The 21005-nt window shown below is 42.6% G+C and overlaps 1 protein-coding gene across 5 annotated transcripts in view; it reads right to left on the reverse strand.

Annotated features, from left to right (window-relative positions):
* Window positions 1–498: 498 nt before the first annotated feature.
* The window catches only part of PLCB1 (phospholipase C beta 1), a 655431-nt gene continuing 634924 nt past the window's right edge, over window positions 499–21005 (reverse strand). For 2 of the 5 annotated variants that reach the window (XM_073339660.1, XM_073339659.1), the window contains one exon: window positions 499–3889. In XM_073339660.1, the coding sequence (XP_073195761.1) occupies window positions 3659–3889 (231 nt within the window). In that variant the 3' untranslated portion in view covers window positions 499–3658. The remainder of the gene's footprint in view (window positions 3890–21005) is intronic. The other 3 variants (XM_073339667.1, XM_073339664.1, XM_073339663.1) reach the window with 2 other exon arrangements.

Here is a 21005-nt window from a genome sequence, read left to right on the forward strand (position 1 = left end):
TTACTCTTGGTTTCAGAGCCAAAGTATTCTGGATTCCAACTGATGGGTAGGTTCTTTAGGGGCAGGCCAATAATTAACAGCTTGAGTCTTCCCATCAGGAAGGACCCACTCACTTGGCTGGATTCCTGGCCACGGTCTTGACTTCAAAAGAGTGGCGTGGTATGGTATTGGCACCCTTACTTCTGCGCTGCTGCTGGTGGGGTGCTGCCTGCAGAGCTGGGCAGCTGGAGAGCGGCGGCTGCTGGCCGGGAGCCCAGCTCGGAAGGAAGAGCTGCTGCCAGCAGTAGAGCTGAAGTGAGGATGGCACGGTAGGGCGTTGCCACCCTTACTTCTGCGCTGCTGCCTGCAGAGCTGGGCCCTCAGTCAGCAGCCGCCGCTCTCTAGCCACTCAGCTCTGAACGCAGCACAGAAGGCATGCCATTACCCGTCTAGTCACCAAAGGACTTGGTAGTTGGAAGTAAATGCTTTGAGCCAATAATAAAACAAACATAGCAACAGTTTTGTGTTAAGAAAATTTTTATTTGTCCTTTGGATCTGTGATGAAAGCACATAAAATTACAAATGGAAGAAACACCATGCCACAAAATTGCATAGAATTCTTACAAAAATGTGAATTATGCATCTGAAACAATTAGATTGAGAAACGAAAATATGTACATGTTAACCGAAATATTTCTCTTATTTTTTTTCAAAGCAAATCACCAAAATCCAATCAATCACAGACACTATTAATACAATGTACAAGAGCAACACTGATTTGAAAGAAAGGCAAGCAATGTCCCTTTAGTTATCTTTTAATGAATACATAATAATAATAATTAATACATGAGCATTAATTAACATAATTATGAACATGTTAAATCCAAAATGTCCGGCATTTCATTAGAACTTTTAAAATTCTGCTTATACTGCCCAAGTCAATCTATTCTCAGTAGTGTTAAGATATTTGAAGTGTACAATCTAGTTTAATATAGAGAGTTCTATTCTATACAACAGAAAGGTCCACAGTACAGCATTTCCACACATTCAACACATAACAAGGCAAATACATAAAAGGCACAAGACTTGCACATCATAAAGACCCCTTTTTCGTTATCTTATTTAGTTCAAGTAATATTAATATTAAATGATATCTGTATCACTGTAATAATCTGAACAATGCAAGGTGTACAATATTACACACTACCCTACAACTGCAAAAATTAGCACTGTACAGATATAAAAAATGGGAGTACAGTAAATGGTCAAATACAAACATACTGTAAAATGACTACAACTGATCATATATTTAGTCCAACCATACACTTTTTAAAATATAAATAAAAGGCTAATTTGTATTTGCCCAAGTCTATTTGAAGACTAATGGTGAAGCCCCGGCTACCCTGAAGTCCCTGGAAGTGTTACCATAAACTTCAGTGGAGTCATGATTTTTACCCTAAGGCAATGATTACTATAATGCAATAGTCTTCAATAGGGTTGTGAACACTGCTATTAGTATATCCTTCCTATAATTTCAACAACCTATGTAATTTTTAGTTTATAAAATGCAGCATTAAATTTACCATTCTAGATTTTTATCGAATGATTAATGCCAATCTTCAAAGTGCAAAAGTAGACTGATTTTTCTAAAATCAAGCTGAAAGTCAGACTTTTGAGTTTTATGGTCATTCAGTTAGCGTAATCATCATCAACCAGAATAGTTTAATCCAAAATATGATCTCCAAAGAATGTGCAATTTTTCTTTTTGCCTGCTCTAAGTTTAAAAAAAACCCATCAAAATACTGTTTGTTTTCTAAGATTTGAACTTATAATATATATACACATATAGGATTTAACTCAAAACTTAAGCTTGATCGGTATTTATTGCTTAAATTTAAATAAAATAAGTTACTTAAAATATTAAAATCCTGAGGGAAAGCAAGTAAAGTAACTTAATTGCTATTATTTATTAAAATGCTTTGCTATGCTACTATTAGACCATTTAAATTTATTTATTTAAAAATACAAATTAAGGCCCAAATCCTGCAAACATGTATGCGAGCATTATTATCCACAGAGTAGTTTCACTGAATCCAATGGGATTATTCATGTGTATAAAGTTACGCATGTGAGTGTTTGCAGGACGTCGGCCTAAGTATGAAAATCTACACATTCTGAGCTTGTTTCTCATTTACACTAAGGGCCCCACTGCTCTGGTACTATAAAGGGGCCTTAAAGTACAAGTAAATTATATTTATGCTCACTTTAAAACTCCTTTACATGACGAGAGCAGTATAAAGTGGCCTTAGTGTAAATGAGAATCAGGCCATATATATTATCATACCCTATATCCTCTTTAACAGGGGATGCCAGAGAATAATATTTTTCTTTCCCTTCTCAAATATCCTGATTTTCAGAAAGTCTTACTAATTATTTTTATATAGATTTCTGAAAATATGTGGTTTATTTCTCTCATGCATATCATACTGTACATAAGCTTGGACTGTTCTTATGTTAAAGTATGGATATATGGATTAACAGATATTTGAAATAACAGGGGTGGGGTTTTTAAATTTGCTTTTAAACTTCAGACGTTAGTAAAACTGAACTGCAGAATTAAAAATGATGGAAGATGTTCCTAAATGTTCAAATCCTGTAGTTTTAAACATTTTTATAACCCTATCAAATTCAGTAAGCTTAAAATATGACACTTAAAATCAATACTTTCAAGTCTGCAAAATATATATCAAATTTATTTGCTAAATGTACTTCAATTTACAACACCAACAACACGAAAAGAATCTTATGATTTAATGTTTGTTTAATATCACTGTAACCCAGAGGTTACAATCTATAAAGGTTTTCTATTCACGTATCCCTGAAACTTTTCATTTTGCCATGAGAGCAGACCGACTGCAAATACATACATGCTGTGTGTGTATATGTGTGTGTGTGTGTGTGTATCTATATGCTCAAACATATATGCACTCACACAAGTGTACAACATACAAACACTCTCTTTCTCTAAGCAGACTAAGTCCAACTCTTGGTTTTAAACTTACTCTAATCACCACAGTTCCAACAAAGGATTTTTTTCAGCAGCAAATATATTTCTCTCCACATGATAAACATAATATCAAGACAGCAAGCCACCAGTGCTTGCAAAGCGAAAAAGGATCAAATGTTTCAGTGCAAATGTAACATGATGACACAGCTGTCAAGGTGCAGTTAGAAAGCAGGAAACAAAAATGATTAAGTATTGTCATACAATTCCGTAAGGTCAGTATTAGTTTGGGACGCTTTGCATTGGCACTTTAAAAGGAAATCTGTGCACATTTGCCTGTGTACAATACTCTGGTCTTCATTAAACTATCTTAAAAGTGCATAAGGCCTGAAAATTACCCATTGTAAATTGGGGGAGGGGGGAGTATTAACACATTCATTCCCTACTCTCACTGCACTAAGCTTTAGTATAATAAAAAAAACGAAGCATGAGAGTGAAGACCTTTGCACAATCTCTTTATAAAATGTTTCTTTTTAAAATGTGAACTTCAATACAGATGCCTCCTGCATTCAGAAGCTTTTCAATGGCAGCTCACAACAGGAAACCAGAGAATGGGCAGCATGGGAGTGGCATGCCCTGGCACAATAACTGTTGCTTGTGGGCTGCCCTGGGTAGTTAAAAAGGGGTATCGAACACTTTATCTGGATTATTTTCTTCCGTTTCCTCTTCATTTTGCAGAGGGTTATGGTTCAGTTTTCCACTGTCAGATGTCAGGGAGGAAGTGGCAGAACTGTGGTCTCCGTCTTCACTGATTTTCCCTTTCATGGCATCCTGTACAAACTCCAGAATTTCCAGAGGGAGCCTTTTGAATTTGTCTTGATATTCCTGATCAAGTTCACCTTGTAACTGGAACAAAAACAAAACAGAAATGGTCTTAAATAATTTCTGATGGGAACAATAACCTACAGCACGGGGACACTACAAGCAGGAGAGGAAAAACTTACAAACTCACCTCCATTTGTTATTTTTACATGACTGGGGGCTTATTTTCAGTTTGTAGGTTTAGGGCTATACCTATGATACACCTAATAATGATCAGACACCTATTAATTATCATGCATCCACTGCAAAGCTGAAGGCAAATACAACCATTTTTACATTTTGTTTTGTTATGACACTCATAGGCACCAAAATCCTGCAAACATGCATGTGCTTAATTTTACTTCTGTTAGTAATAAATAATAATAATACCTAGCTCTTATATGGCACTGTTCATCAACAGATCTCAAAGCGCTTTACACAGGAGGTCAGTATCGTTACCCCATTTTACAGATGGGGAAACTGAAGCACAAAGAAATTAAAGCTCAGATCCAGGAAAGGCATCTTGGGAAAATCATTGGAATCCACAAACCCTGGTTTAGGTGCCTCGGCTCCATATACAATGCATGGGGGGAGAGACAGGTGCCGGAAAATGAAATCCACAAATGCTAGCACAGTAGGCAAGGAGCTGCCTAAACTAACCAGTGTGAGATGCTGGGGAGAAGGGTGTATCCTTAACCCTGCCCCTCTCAGATAGGTCAGTGCCTAGCTCCCTTTGTGATTCATGGCTGGGAAACCTTTCCTAGAATCAGGAGCCTCAGCCATTTCTCTTGCAAGAATACAGCTGAGGGGAGGAGAAGGCCTCTCTTATAACCTTTAGCCCAGTGGTTAGGGGACTCACCTGGGGTATGGGAGATCCCTGTTCCACTGTCCCCTCTATTTGATGAGGAGAAGGGAGATGAACAAGAAATGCCCCAACTAACGGACTACAGAGGCATTCTCAATCTCTCTCGGGCCCAGTGCATATTTCCTTATTTATCCAAAATGGAACGGCTTCAACAGGAGAGACTGAGCCACATCAGAATGTCCCTATTCAAATCCCTTCCTCTCATCAGGCAGAGGGGGAAGTGAACCAGGGTCTTCCACATCCTAGGTGAGTAAGCTAACCACTAGGCTAAAGGTAGGCTGAAAACTGGCCTTTAGGTGCCTAAGTCTCTTTAGACTGGTCTTTAGGTGCCTAAGTGGCATGCTCAAAGTCACCAGCAGTAGAGCCGGCAATAGAAGCCTGAGTCCCAGCACAATGCTCTGTCCACTAGGTCACCTCTTCTTCGGGTGACCTCATCTGCTTACTTGGTTTCAGTTACCAGCGCTATGGCAACCTCTCACAAATCTACCTCTCTGCCCTCAATTTGCCTCCAGCATATCCCACATCTCGGTCTGTCTCTCTGACTCTTCCTCTTGGATGTCTTGCCATCCATGTAAGCTTCCCATGACCCAAACTGACCTCCTTATCTTCACTCCTAAACCCCGGCCACTCCCCCACTTCTTTGTTGTTATTGACAACACCATCATCCTCCCTGTTACTCAAATCCACCACTTCCCAGCTTGAATCCATCTCTAACTCCTTCCTCTCCCTACATATAAGCAGTGTCCAAATCTTGTAGCTTTTTCCTCCTTAGTGTCTAAGATCAGCCCTCTTCTTTCTATCTCTGCTGCTAGAACGCTTGCTCTGGCCCTCATCTCCCATTTTGATTGCGGTAACCATCTGCTCTGGCCTCACGACAGCCATCTTGCCCACCCCCAATCCATATTACTGATGGCTACTAGGGTGACCAGACAGCAAGTGTGAAAAATCGGGATGGAGGTGGTGGTAATAGGGTCCTATAGAAGACAAAGCCCCTAATATTGGGACAGTACCAATAAAATAAGGACAGCTGGTCACCCTAACTGCTGCTGACAAGTCTGAGGAATAAATTATGTATCCCAGATTTCAAATACGTATTTGCATCAGTCTTATTTTGCCATGACATGGGCAGTTACCACTTTGATCACTCTTCTCTTATGCAATGTCTCCTCTTCTTTTTCTTGTGCCCCTTCTCCCTACCCTCTCTCTGTCTTTAAGGGACTTTTCTCTGAGATCACCTAGAAGAGTGTGGGCAATACCTGAGATAAATTAATAAAAAATATAATAGCAGTAAGTTACAAACTAACACATTGAAACGCCCCTGGAAATTTACTGACAGCCAGTGAAGATTACAGAGCACTATTATGGTATGCTCTCTGCCTGACACGCGACTGAACAACTGAGATGATGCATTCTGCGCTAGTTTTCATTTCAGAATGGTCTCAATGCGCAGCATGGTGCAGAATGCATTACAATATTCTACTCTGGAGGAGACCAAAGGCAGGGATATTTGCATCAAGGACCACATCCTAGAGAAAAAGGACAGTCATGTTTCACCATGTGTCAAAAGTGCTCTTAGCCACAGCTAGTTATCCAGGAGCAGACCAACATCGCATGAAACTGCTAAATTACAAAATCTGTGCCGCATGTGGCAGATTCCCTCACTCTACTTGGTTTATCAATTCTATTGGTTGCTCCAGCCTACCAACATTCCCTTTATCTTCTCTATATCTAGCCCTCATTCAGTTCACAGTCTCAGACAACCTCTGGACCATTTGTTCAACTCTACCTACCAAGATCAAAGCAACAAAGCTGTAGACATGGGTGTGTTATCACAGTCCACATCTCCTCATTAAGCCTCATACTTCTACACAGTGGATATGATGAAATAAACCACGGTGGTAACCCGCATAAGGGAACCCTACAGCAGAAGAGCAGCTGGCCAACGCTACCCATTGGGCTCTCTCACGCTCAAAAAAACCCTCCATCCAGTCCTTCTAGGGGCGGGTCTCAGGTATGTCAACTAAACCATGTGGTCAGTACTATGAAAGGCAACCCAGCACATACAAAAGCAGCAGCATGGACACTTTATATCCATCCATCATAGATACTACTAGATAATACTTAGTCCTGCCATGAGCACAAGGGACTGGACTAGATAAGCTCTCGAGGTCTCTTCCAGGCCTACTATTCTATGATCATGAGGAGGAGATCACTGACTAATGCAACAAGTGCCTGGTCCATATCTAAGTCTAAAATCTGACTGATTGGTGTCAAGGCAATTCAGAAACCACTGGAGTTTTCTTGCCACAAACTTCTCAAGGATTTTTTCCAATAACAAGTAGAGACTCTCCAGAATTAAGTCAATAGCTGGCAAGACCGTCAGTGTCAAGCTGTATCAAGCAGTCATTTCTTAAGATCCTTGTTTTATAGGAATCTTCAGAGATGTAGGTGTTAATATTTGTTACAGTTACTCTTAACTCTTAGTGATGAACTCCACATATGGAGATTATTAGCATACGTTAAAATCCTTTCCTAACGCAAGGCTTATTGAACTGGGACACATCACAATATTAGTAAGTTTAATTAAGAAACAGGAATCAACACATTTCTACAAACAGCAATACGATGTACAGAATGCAAGGTTTTCAACTTAATTTGGCCACAAATAATAAAATATTTCATGTTGTAGGACCACATCAATACCTACAGTGATACACCTTACTGTGGATAATGGAATTAGTGTATTGGGGAGACACCCAAGAATGACATATGAAATAGAAATCATTGTACATCCCTGAGAGGTTTATCATTCTGAGCCGCTATTTGTATTGCTCCTAGATTTCCAGATTCCAAGGCCAGAAGGGTCCAATGTGATCATCTAGTCTGACCTCTTATATTACACAGGCCATAGAATTTCACCAAAATAATTCCTAGAACTAAACAGCATCAATTTGACGTATGAGTGAGGCAATGGTGTTCAGATCTCCATTACATTTGGTCTAGGTTCAAACCCAAATTAAGACTAAGGTTGAGTTTTGGACTTAAGGGTACTAAAATCTTGTGAGATTTCTGCGATTTTAACTCAAAACATGGTGAAATTGACTTGTAGGATTTTGGCTATAACCAACCTGGGAAATAGGCCTTTTTCAATTTAGAATCTGATTTGGAATGGAGGCAGAGTTGGATCTGAGGAATTTGCATCTACACTCCTGTGAAATACACAGGAGTGTAGAAAAGGTTTCCAATTTTGGCACATCTCTAATCACATTTTATGATATTCGTGGAAGTCTTGCTCTTGCAGACATAAATGAAAAGGACACCTAGCATAATTACTTGATCTCCTTGAAACTGTCTCTTTAATATATTTTGTCACAGAGCCAGGTATCTGAAAAATCATACAAACTATAATTTTTGCAGGGCAGGTTTATAGTTTCTGCGTGTGGTTTCTATGACTTTTATCCATCTAGGTCAATTCTGGAGATCCTGACTTCTCATGTTGACATACATCTCTGTATGATTCAAGGTGTAACATGGATTATCAATAGTATTCTCAGATTTGCTCCCTGGGTTCTTGCTTCATGAGCCTTTAAAAAAAGACTTCTGTTAATTCATCCTTCCTCTAGGAAATCTAGTATCTAATATGTGTGAATAAAATAGATTCACCTGTTCGTTATTCATTTTTGGTAATAAAAGGTTGCTTATTAATGGCTTTTATTTATCAAGAATTTCTAAACTTCATTGGGATTGGCCCAAAAAACTTCATTTATTTGTCTATATCCACAGCTTCATCAGCGCTCAAGCCACAGAGGGATCCCAGACTAACTACATGACACAGGACATGCAGTGATCTGGATTCTGTTGTGTGATTTCTTGCAACACTTAGCGTACATAGCCCTTCAGTAATGCAACTCAGATTCTTCAGCTGACTCTTCTTCAGCTGTTTATTCTTGTGCTATGTGAATAACGTAGCTGGAGTCGATGTAGCTTAGGTCGACTTACCCTGGTGTCTTCACTGTGCTGCGTCGATGGGAAACACTCTCCGGTTGACTTCCCTTACTCTCCTGGGGAGCTGGAGCACGGGAGTCAACCGGAGAGCGCTCTGCTGTCGATTTAGCGGGTCTTCACTAGACTTGCTAAATCAACACCTGCTGCATCGATTGCAGCAGCGTTGATCTCCCATGGCCACACACCAAGTTCGTGCCAGCACAGGAATTGTGAGCACATGATCTTTAGCCTAGAGCGCAATCCCTTGTACCCAAACTGCCTCTCAGCTGGAAAATAAAAGTCTTCAGGGTTCTTGGTTAAAACCACTGTTTGAAAAGGGGCATGGAGCAGGGAGAGGTCTGAGCAGGACTGCCTGGGAGCACGGGAGTGAAAGCTAACCTGAGTCATTCAGCTTAAAGTAAGGGAAAAGCATTGAGGAAAGAAAATAAATGCTGTGATTTATACAGTTTATAATTTTTATGTTACGTAAGCCCCAAATTAATTTTAAACTTACTAAAATGGAGCACATGCTAAGAGGTCAATACTAAAAAAAAACCCAACTTGGGTCAGACAGAATTACCAAGCATAGAAGCAGAAACTGTGGTTTCAAACTTATTCTGACCAACCTCTCTAGACCTCTGCATACTTCCAGCATGATCTAATGAACTTCTGCTTCCACCAAGAACAAAAATAACAGGATCACATGAAAAACCCCAGCACAAGTTACCAGGAGGATTGTAGTTCACATGGAGTGTATTGGGTAAAAAGAAAGATGAATCCCCACAATGCTGAATAAGATCAGATTCATAGCGCTCAGAGTTATCTTGTTAGTGAGTTTAAGAGTAGAATACTGATTTCGTCAGTTCTCAGTATTTGAAATCTAATTTATCCTCATGCTCTTGCTGGTGAAACTGTTTTTCATTTCAGGTAGCATGAAAGAAATGGCTGGGGTAATTTGTTATGGGAATCAGATCATCACATAATAAAATACTTTAGCTCTCAGAAGCACAACATAGTTAAGAAAATCTCGGCATTAGTCTAAGCACATGGTAACAAATCGGCAGCTGCATACATAGACACATATGGTCATTGTGGGGGCCCTACCAAATTCACGACCATGAAAAACACGTCACAGACTGTGAAATCTGCTCTTTTGTGTGCTTTTACCATATACTATACAGTGAATACAGATTTCACGGGGGTGACCAGCGTTTCTCAAATTGGGTGTCATGATAGAAAAGGGAGTTGTGGGGGTGGAGGGTGTCACAAAGTTATTTTAGCGGGTCATGGTATTGCCACCCTTACTTTGGCGCTGCCTTCAGAGCTGGGGGGCTGCCCGACAGCAGCAGCGCAGAAGTAAGGGTGGCAATACCATACCATGCCATCCTTACTTATATTTTTAATGGGATTTTCCCCCCAGCTTCTTTGAACTCAAAATAACTGAAGTGGTGTGTGGTGGTCACCTCACCCCCTGAGAAAAGGGCTGGAACAGGCCTTTTGAGGCTGCACAGACCGGCAGCCAATCAATAAAGGCCTGTGGAGGGCAAATCAGGGGAAGGAAAAGGCAGCCAATGAGGGCCGGGCGAGGCCCTATATAAAGGCTGCCTAGCAGAGAAGAAGGGAGTCTCTCCCTGACTAGCAAGGGAAGAGGACTGGCTCCTGAGCTAGGGAGCAAGCACCTTGGACAGAGCAGTGCTGGGCAGGCTCCGGGGAGCAGGAGAGAGCTCCAGCCCCGTTACCTGCCAGGCTGCAGACCCTGCTACAAAGGGCCTAGAAGGTGCACGGATCCGAAGTGGAAGTGGCCCAGGGAAGACTAGGCGGACAAGAGGGGAACGAAGGAGAGCAGAAAGAGGCTGCCGCTAGAGGGTTCCTGGGTCGGGACCCAGAGTAGCAGGCGGACCTGGGTCCTCCCCCTTATATTGCACCTGGCCATGGAAGACGGGGGCCAATACAGACTGCAACTTGCCCCTGAGCTAAGGGGCTAGACTTTGGGTTGTGGTTGGCCACTGAGGCAGGTGCGAGTCCCAAAGACTGCTGTTAATCATCCCCCCCTTCTCCCGCCCCAGAAGGGGGTGAGTCTGGAGTAGTGGGCACTGCCGGAGGGCAGTGTCCTGAAGCAGACGCCACCGAGCAGGGAGCAACGCAGATCCTAGGGCAGCAGAACAGACAACGGGCAAGACACCCCATGCTGAGGATGCCCTGCAGCAGACAGAGCTAATTCCCGGAACAAGTAGCGGGAGTCTTGACCCCGTCACAGGGTGTTGTTTAAAGAGCATAGAAAAAAATTCCCTTCCCGGCAGAAGCCAAGCGTGGAGAATGCAAGCCTTAAAGGAAAATGTTTTGAAGACTTGTGTCTAAAACAGTTTTGTATCCATAACAATTGTAGGCTTTAGCAAGCATCCCGCATAATATTTAATTCTATCTGAATGTTCCCATCTGCCTTTTGGTCGACGGATGAACGAAGCAATTAAATTAATTTCTTCCATGCATTGTGTGGGATAAACTGCATTCATTTTGAATGCAGGTGATATATCAGTGACTATATTGATTATTAATAAAAGTGGGATTGCACCAGCAGTTCAGTATAATAAACGACTGTTTTAAATTCATGTTTCCATTTTCACAAGCCACTAGGAACGACGGTTTGTTTCCCCAACACCAGGGAGCTGTTAAAGCTGTGGATCAGGAAAAGCATATGTCTGTAACAGAACTATTGTGCTTGAAACCACTTTTTATTTGCCCTCACACTTCTCTGAGCCTGGTAAAGCGCCACATACTTGTTTTCATGCCTGCAAACATTTGACCTACGTGCCCAAAGACAATTTTGAGTAGCAGAGTCAGGGCTTTTATGACAGCATCAAACAACAAATACGCACTATGTCCACATCCTCAATTTAGCTCCCAAAACAGTGCATGCAGGACTCCCAGATTAAGGGGACAGAGAGCAAACGCGCTGCTACTTTTCGTTTTCAGAGCTTACTTAATTAGAGAGCCGTTTGAGAGGGATACGGAATTAAAGGCTGAGTAGCAAGAATTGTAAAAAGCAGATTGAAATTGAGGAGCAGAGCTTAGGGATCAAGTGATCTATAGTCAACAATTGTTTTTCTTTTCTATTTTGAAACAGCAAGAGTTTCTTACTAAGGTCCCTGCTATTCCTGCCACCAAGCAGAAGCCTACTGGCATGGCATGGAAGTGTCATCTCCATGGCATTGTTCTCCTCCCTGGTCTCCTTCTTGACCCTGCAGAGAACCATCTGTGGAGCTCACCCAACTTGGTGAAATAAAGAGTATCTTTTTTTAGTAAGTGCAAACTAGCACAAGAGCAAATGGGGCCCACGTGTTAATACCTGGACTTCAACAAACTACACACGGTCAGTATAGATAAGGATGAAAAGAAACCATTCTGGCCACTAGAGAATCATCTCCAAAGAACCTGGTATGTGGAGTAATTAGGGAAGACATAAAGGCTCTAACAATGATGGTACAGAGACAACTTGGCTCTGCATTAGGCTATGTAAGTGACTCATGGTGCAGGCACTTCTTTTAACTGACTAGGAAATAGCACAATTCTCCCACTGATGACTGCTGCCATCTGACAAGAACATCCAAAGCTCAGCGGATGCCCACTGCCGCCCTTCCAAATCACACTCAATATCCTGGGAAATTGTTCATTTCCCAGGACATTAAGTGTGATTTGGAAGGGGGGTAAGCATGCCCTTCCCACCGCGGACAGCATCGGCTTCAGGGCTCTTCCAGGGGCAACACTTTACAGGTGCCAATGTCTGGGGAACACTCAGCTGCAGTTCACTCAGAACACTCAGTTCACTCAGCTGCAGCAAGGAAGACAGCAGGCCCAAGAGAGCAGGGCCTGCTAAATCCAACTCCTCTGCTTCCCACCAGACCAGCCTTCTGGGACTTCAGATCCCAGTTTGCCCCATGGGGGATGAGAGTAGCAGCAGCTCCAGCCCATAAAGGCCACTCCTCCCAGAGGAATCTCACTCAGCAGCAACAGGGTCCCACCGTCACAGCCTCCAGCACCTTGACAACACTTTCAGTCATTCCTCTGCCACTCTCTCTGCCTTTGCAAGATCTCGAAGAACTTTTGTTTATAAACCGCAAACCTATAGAGTTAAACAACGCACAATAAACCACCCAGTGCCCTTTACAAACCTAGGCAGCCCCAAAACCTTCTGTTCCCCCATCTGACCTTTCTTTTACGCCCTCTTATGCCCTTCTTTTATCTTCTCATGTTTCTCACTCATGTTGTCTTAATTTAATTCCTGTTCCTCTTAAAGCCAAACATTTTTGCCATTGACTTCAGTGGATGCAGGATTATGCCCTTAAATTCTGATCCTGTAAACATTTACACGCTTGCTTCAAGTTAAGCACAAGTTATCCTGATGACTTGAATGGTTCTGCTCATCTTAATAAAGTCAAGCATGTGCATAACTGTTTGCAGGATCAAGGCTTTAGATTGTGTGACTGGTGAAATGAATTAGCCTGTCGACAGGTACCTAGACCCAAGGCGATAGATACATTGCATATATGTATTTAATGGGATCCTTGGTGAAAGCAGGTGTATTATGGCACTCTAGGTATTGTGTGGAGATACAGTAACCCCAAGTGCTGTGCTACTGTCTTCATCATGGCAAATCCTGAAAGGATATACCCTGCTTGCAGATTTAGTGCCACATGGATCAATCTCTAGTCAGGTAATTAATGTGTTCATGCCACGGAAGGTTTTGATGAGCACCAGATTGCTGGCGGTGTAGCAGCATTCCTTATTCAACATGCTTTGTAATTCATTGGCCTTCCAACGTGTCTGTACCAAGAAAGCTGCCAAAACCAAACCAGTGCTGATGGAGGTGGTTGTGGGTTCAGCTTTGAATATTCTCATTTCTGATCTTGTCCTGCCATTTAATGTGGAGCCATTGATGAAGGTGATCAGAATAAAAATCTCAAGCCACCGCTCTTCAACCTTCCTCAGTGCCCATCTTTCACTGCCATACAACAAAATTGGTATGAGGTTCCATAGCTCCACCGCTTCGGAGCAAGCTTGATGTCAGGACAGGTCCCACAGAGGTCACTGAGGGTACGTTTGCATTGGAGCTGGGAGCAAGCGGGGTGGACCGACTCGTGCTAGCTCCACTTGAGCTAGCGTGCTAAAAATAGCAGTGTGGACATTGCAGCTCCGGTGGATCCTCGGGTTAGCCACCCAATCTCAGATGCAGGGTGTTGGGCGGGCTTGAGAGCACATGCTGCCCCCTAAGCCACAACCTCTACTCTGCTATTTTTAGCATGCTAGCTCAAGCCAAGCTAGCACAAGTCTCTCTTCCTTTTAGGTAGTTTTCGTAGCCTATGTTATACAGGAGATCAGACTATAAATAATCTAGTGGTCCCTTCTGGCCTTAAATGCTATGACTATGAGCTGGGATGGAGACGTGCTCCCAGCTGCTGTGTACACATACCCTGGCGGGGCCAAAACATGGCAGCAGGGGCTGCTGTATGAGTATCCACCTCTTTGGAGCATCCTCCAACACGGTCTATCCCACCTCTCAAGTATATGCTAGTTGCCACCCGCTCAATCTCCCATCCAGACAGATTAACACTGAACTCCTTGTAATCTGAAGCTGGAGACGGCTTGATGGAAATGGCCAGAGACTTAGTTTTATCCAGGTTACTAACAGACCGGTGCACGTTGCTTCTTGCCTGACCAGATTGCTTCATGCGACTGTAACCCCGATTAAATTAATGGATTTGTGAAGTTAATTGGGTCCTTAAATAAGGCTCTTAGATTGCAGTTTTTTGGTGAAGGGACTTTACCTGTTGTTTGTTCAGCAAACTGCCACCTACTTCAAGGGCTAATTAATAAATAAGTGTGACTGGTGAAACGCATCAGCAATCCTTTGTCAAATAAAATTGTTACCAACTAAAAAAAACCAAAAACCTTAAAACCAGACACCTAGATCCAAGAGGATAGATACATTAGCAATACATATCTCTTTATGGGATCCATAGTAAAATCATGTTATTATAGCAGCCTGGGTATTGTGTGAAGATTCAGGAAGCTCAGCTCACTACTGGCTGTATTTGCACATTTCAGATCTCTTGTATTTCCTTCAAATGGATGGATTACTCTGAAATGTCTGGGGATTTTTTCATGGTCCCTTTGTTTTCTACTTCTCTAACATTTCCTCAGTTAATTCTCATGCAAAATCCCGCTCTGGGCCTTTTAAGCTGTATATCTGGAACTACTCTTGTTTCTGATTAATATTTTGTGTACTTGCAGTTTAACTGTTTGCTTTTGTAGCTAGAAGGCTTTCTTAAGCTGTCGGTGATTTTTTTTATGACTATAAATATGTGACATGCCTCTCATGATAAAAATAAATGGAGAGAATTTGAACTGGTATGAAAGGGGAAAAAAATCCCTCTTCTCTGACTATGCATGATGAGGTTGGGCCAGATTTTGCTTTTTACACCATCATGAAACTGTAGTAAGTTCACTGCAAGCTACTTATGGCCGGAGTCTTCTCTATTTCACTGGAAGAAATCCAGAGAAACTCCATTGACATCTGCCTCTTTATTGCCACATTCTGCACTCTGTTTCCCCGGTGAGGATCCTGGGTAAGTAACTCCTCTGACATCACTCAACAGAAGCTGCAATATAAGCTCTGATTTAGTTCTTTCATAAAGTGCTATGCACTTTATGGCACTGCATTAAAGACTAACACAGTGATTTCTCCATTGCCTTCTAATGATGGCTATTTATTCCCTTCCATGGAGCTTCCAGTATGCCCTCTGAATAGACAGTTGACTATCAGACAGCAGAACCCTTCTAAAGGGTATCATTATTTTAACTATCTGCTCAAAAGTGCTTAACAGTCTCTTGGAAACCCTTTCTCACAATTAAATCTTGAGATTATGACAGAGCCGATCTATTCCAGAAATGTTTCAAGTCCCTTGCCTGCTAGAGTTCTCTGCACTCTGAAAGCTGAACAGCCTTCCTTGCAGCTAAGGTGAATGTCTCTTGAGTGCAGTGGGATCTACAGGGTCAGTTATACAGTCTCTGTTGCCTAAAAGCACTGCTGTCCTGCAGGGGGAGAGGTTGGGTTCTTTTTGGAGGAGAAGAGATATGTAGGAAGACAGTAAAGCTTGGAATACTCTTCTCTGGAGGCCAGAAATGACAAGACGTAATAGGCGATACACAGCAGTAGTAATAATAATAATACCTCGCTCTTATATAACGCCTTTTCAACTTTAAATCTCAAAGCACTTTCCAAAGGAATCAATGTCATTATCCTATGACACTATAAAATGCTCTGAGGGCAACTGGCCCCTCTTGTGGATCCCTTGCAATTCTAAACAGGTATCTGAACACAATTGAACTGTGCTTTTCAGTTTTTGAACTTTAACTTCATAATGCATCATTCTAGCATGGCCTGTCTGAAACGCCGTGTGGCATCATAATGCATCATTCTAGCATGGCTGACTTCTGGTCGCGTCTGGCTACTTCCTTCCACTGCGTCATTCTGATTTACGCTTTACTCTCCCCAGCAACCAAAACCGTCAGGCACCCTCTACAGCAACAAGAGCTCTCACTGCATAAAACCCCCCCAAACAGCAGCAGTAAGCTTCAGAGCCGGGTCTAGAGACTTGGGCTCATAATGGTGCTAAAAATAGCAGTGTAAATGTTCTGTTCAGGCTGGAGCCTGGGCTCTGAGATCCAACCCCCTCACCAGGTTTCAGAGCCCGAATTCCAGCCCAACCGGGAACGTCCACACTGCTATTTTTAGCAGCGTAGCCCAAGGCTGTAGACCTGGGCTCTGAGACTGCCACAGGTTGTTTGTTTTTGCAGTGTAGACTTAGCTGAAGATTTTGCACCTGAGAGTACTGTCCCATTGGCTGGGGGGACACACCAATCACAGTACATGTTTAGTACAATTTTTATACCTATTATTGTTGGAGAATTGCATGGGATTTTAGTTGACTTTAATGGTAATCACACTGATAAAACCCTATACAGCTCTTTGACATTTTCCCTGCTTAGTGACAAGATGAGCCTGATGTGTCACTACACTTATATGTGTCAGGAAGGAGACTCTGCAGCACAGAGTTTGTTTGAAAAGTCTGTTCTGCAAATTACCGAGCAGATGTTCTGTTAATATCTTGTTAAAAATGAGTGTTTTTAGACTAGAAACCAGCCTCTCTATGATTAAAGATCAAAGCCATGGAAGTGTCATTGAAACCCCTTTCAAGTAGTTATAGTTCTGTAATCCTTTGCAACGAAATCCTTTGTTCTGAAAGGTTTCTTAACTAGCTCACTAACAACGCTAGCCTGGATTTGCACTCCACGTAACCAGAGATTCTGTACTGAATCTCACTGGAGGTTTCCATTTATCTGTGGCATTTTAATGGGCAATCCAGTTTTCTCGCACATCAGCTGATGAGAAAGTCTATTCAGAGTCTGACCTTGTACTGATCAGCGTGGCCTCTGAGACCCCGATATTAACCATCCAAATGTACATGTGAGGATTACAGGTATAGCCAAATGCTCAAATCAGCTAGAAAGAACAGGGTAATGCACTTCTTTTATGTGGCAATACCCATCGTGTTTACAGATGGAATGGCTACAGAGCATTACTCAGTGCTCTGAGTGGGAGCCGTGTTGGTCTGTATCAGCAAAAAGAATGAGGAGTACTTGTGGCATAAATTTGTTAGTCTCTAAGGTGCCACAAGGACTCCTGGTTGCTTATTACTCAGTGCTGTGATTCTAGCAGAGCTCCTTGATTTATCTCTCAGCTTAATGGCACAAGGTAGAATTGCCACATTGATTAACAACTCCTTGAGTCCTTTCAAATCACTGCTCTCTTCTGCCTCTCAGTGTTATCGTCTCTCATAAATTCTGTAGCGTCAAAAGATTATTTTAAACGGTATAAACGAGCGAAACTTTTTGATAAAGTAACCTCCCTTTTCCACACCCCACCACCTACCTATGAGCATTGCACTTAGCAGACAAGTCCACACAGGAGCTTGGGGCGCTTTGTTTAAAAAGATTCTTTGTCACATAGTTGTTTACTAAAGAAGGTTTCTCTTAAAGTAAATATTAATTTGTACTGAACAGGTGCATATGTTGATTGGAGATAAATTAAATGTCAGATCAGCTCTCTCCAGGAAGGTTTGCACAAGTCTGGAATACTTTGAAATTTTTTTTCAAATAAGCTTTTTATTAACTTTTCTCTATCAAATGGCATAAAAACAAGAATAATTTTGCCCACTATGAAAACAAAACTACCTCTGAGACAAGACTCGACAACTGTTCAGCAGCGCCTGGCAACACTACACAAAAAATTAGAGCAGGAACATTATAGATTTTTGGGTAAAATTTTCAAGTGTGTCTAAGTGGTTTAGGAGCCTAAACTCCATTTTTCAAAAGAGATGTAGGCACCTAGGAACCTACATCCCATTGACTTTTAATGAGACTTAGGCTCAGAAGCCGAGATTTTTAAAGGCATTTAGGCATTGCTGCGCTTTTTAGCATTGCAACACTGAATTGATTTAGGAGCATCAATCTCATTTTCAAAGTGATTTAGGAACTTCAGTACCTAATTCCCATTGACTGTCAATAAGAGTTTGGCTCCTAAGTGTCTCAATCACTTTTGAAAATGAGATATAAGCCCTGAAATCAGTTAGGCATTGCAACACTGAGAGCACCAACGTCTACATTGCTTTAAAAATCTGGGCCCTAAGCCACACAGACCCACAGCACCTCTCAGTGATGCAGCATTTGTGATGCTCTGAGTTTGAGTTTAGCAAACAGATAAGGGCCTGGCTACACTTGCAGATGTAGAGCGCTTTGAGTTAAACCAGCCTTTGGAGAGCGCAGTAGGGAAAGCGCTGCAGTCTGTCCACACTGACCGCTTCAAGCGCACTGGTATGGCCACATCTGCGGCACTTGCAGCGGCATTGGGAGTGGCGCATTATGGGCAGCTATCCCAGCATGCAAGTGGCTGCAACTTGCTTTTCAAATGGGGGGCAGGTGGGGTGGAATGTGACAGGGAGTGTGTTGTGTGTATGTGGTGGGAGAGAGAGTGGGTTTTTGGGGGGGCTGAGAGCATGTCAGCATCCTGTCTTGTGAGTTCAGACAGCAGCAGACCCCCCTCGTTCCCCCGCCTCTCTCTCTCACACATAGCATTCCACAGTAATGGTTGCTTTGTCTCGGAGCAGATAAGCAGCTGGCTGTCAGAAACGGAGCTTTCAAAGGGCATATCCGCATTCCTACAGCCGATTCCAAACAATGACAAGAGTGGCCACTTGACTTAAGGGGATTATGGGACGTTTCCGGAGGCTGATCGGAGCGCAGTAAAGCAACACCTCGTTCAAAATGGCGCTGCGGGACTCCAGCGAGGGCGCAGCAAACGTTATTCCACTCGCCGAGGTGGAGTACCAGCAGCGCTGTAGCCGCGGAGTCAGAGCGCTCTACGTGCCTTGCCAGTGTGGGCGGGTAGTGAGCTAGTGCGCCCGGGGCTCCTTTATTGCGCTGTAACTCGCAAGTGTAGCCAAGCCCTAAGGCTCAGACTCTATTCACAACCTCATGTAATGGAACTTCGCTTCCCCCGACTGCACCACTCAGGTTCTTGGAGCCTTCAGTGCTCCCATCCTCCCATCTCTACACCTGAGAGAGGCGTGAAACCAAGCAGGAGTTAGTATAGCTAGAGGCTGAGGTACAGTATCAGCTGGGTGTTTAAAATACAAGCCTCTCTTCCCTCAGGCAGGTCTGTTTACAAACCAAGTCCTGTGGCGAAAGAGGCCTTCCCACAATGGATGGAGAACGCTCCCATCCCAGTCACAATGGTTGTGCCCCTATTACTTCCACGGCTGTTAGAGCACTGCAGGAATGCTGTCCCCTCATTGTGTGTATTTGTTTTTTTCCTTCTTTACTGATTTTTTTTTTTAAATCTCGAGCTGGGGACACCACTTTGGCACCACAGTCCCTTTAAACTGTTCAGTGTCATTCCCAACTGCGCAGTCTGGCTGGGCAGTCAGACCATGGCTTTGGGGAAAAGGAAGATCTGGAATAACCCATCAAGTGTTCTGCAGATGGGAAATTCCCCTACTTCAAACCAGGAACAGCCATCACAGCTGCCTGTGGTACTTCTGAAGGTCAGCAGTACAGAGGGACTTTATCCTCGTCTAGTCACCTGCACTTGGGTACTGCTGAGGAGCAGATGAGCAATCCCATAGGGGCCTGATCCAGCACCCACTGAAGTGGATAGAAATCTTGCCATTGACCTTAAGTATGTCTTTGGTATGATGTTTTCCCATTCAGACTCCTAGTTCCATTTTGAGAGGATTTTAGTCTGGATCCAATATATTTTTGGCCCTCCATCATATACATCCACAGTGGACATTACACAGCATATTCTATGCAAGTGATGGGCTACATACGAGTAAAAAATGGCTGTTAAAAAAAATCTTGCCTGAGAGAGCCGTAAGACTTTTCTTCTCTACTTAGAGTCCAGCTCTGATGTCAAGTACATGTGCTTTACACTGGTGTCATGGTACCAACCTGAATGGAGTCTCTCCTGATTTACATCACCATAAAGGAGATAGAATCAGGCCGCTAGACTTTGCATTCTTTCTGGAAAAATGTAAGTCTCTGAATATTTTAGTTAGGTGCAGTACGTGGATAAAAGGGCTAATGCATAATGTCATTCTACCTTCTACTTTTGTCAGGTGAGCTATACAATTCTAGACTGATGTAAAAAACAAACGTAAATCATACTGAGCATTTTAAATGGTTTTAAAAAGTAGCATGACAATCCGTTTCCTTCTAAAAGATTTCATAAAGCCGATTCGGGACTAAAAAAATAAAAAGCATTATTTAGCATGAAAGGACAGTGGTAATTTCATTACATTAACCTAAATTCTTCAGGTTTAGCGTTGTTAGCTTTTGAAAGGGAATTATTCCTTTTGAAACAAATCCCACGAGAGTTCTTCAACCCTGATGGATTTGGAAGATACTAAGAGTGAGCTAAACTACAGTGCTCTCAATGCCTCAGAAGGAGGAGGAGTACCTTACCATACATGGATATCACCTATGAATTGTAGCACATATTATTATCAGTTGTGTTATTTATGTGACCATAGTGCTCACAAATCCCTGCTGAGGGGGAAGGGCTGCTCCTCTGGAAAATGGTCCTGGGCAAAAATGTTCAAATACTGGCAATGATGCACTTTTGGCCCAGAGACTTCCTCGAAGTTGGATCTGCTTCCTCCAGACTGCACTAGGTCGAAATTTGGACCACTTAGGCTA

This window comes from Lepidochelys kempii, chromosome 3, assembly GCF_965140265.1.
Source record: "Lepidochelys kempii isolate rLepKem1 chromosome 3, rLepKem1.hap2, whole genome shotgun sequence".
Taxonomy (NCBI): domain Eukaryota; kingdom Metazoa; phylum Chordata; order Testudines; family Cheloniidae; genus Lepidochelys; species Lepidochelys kempii.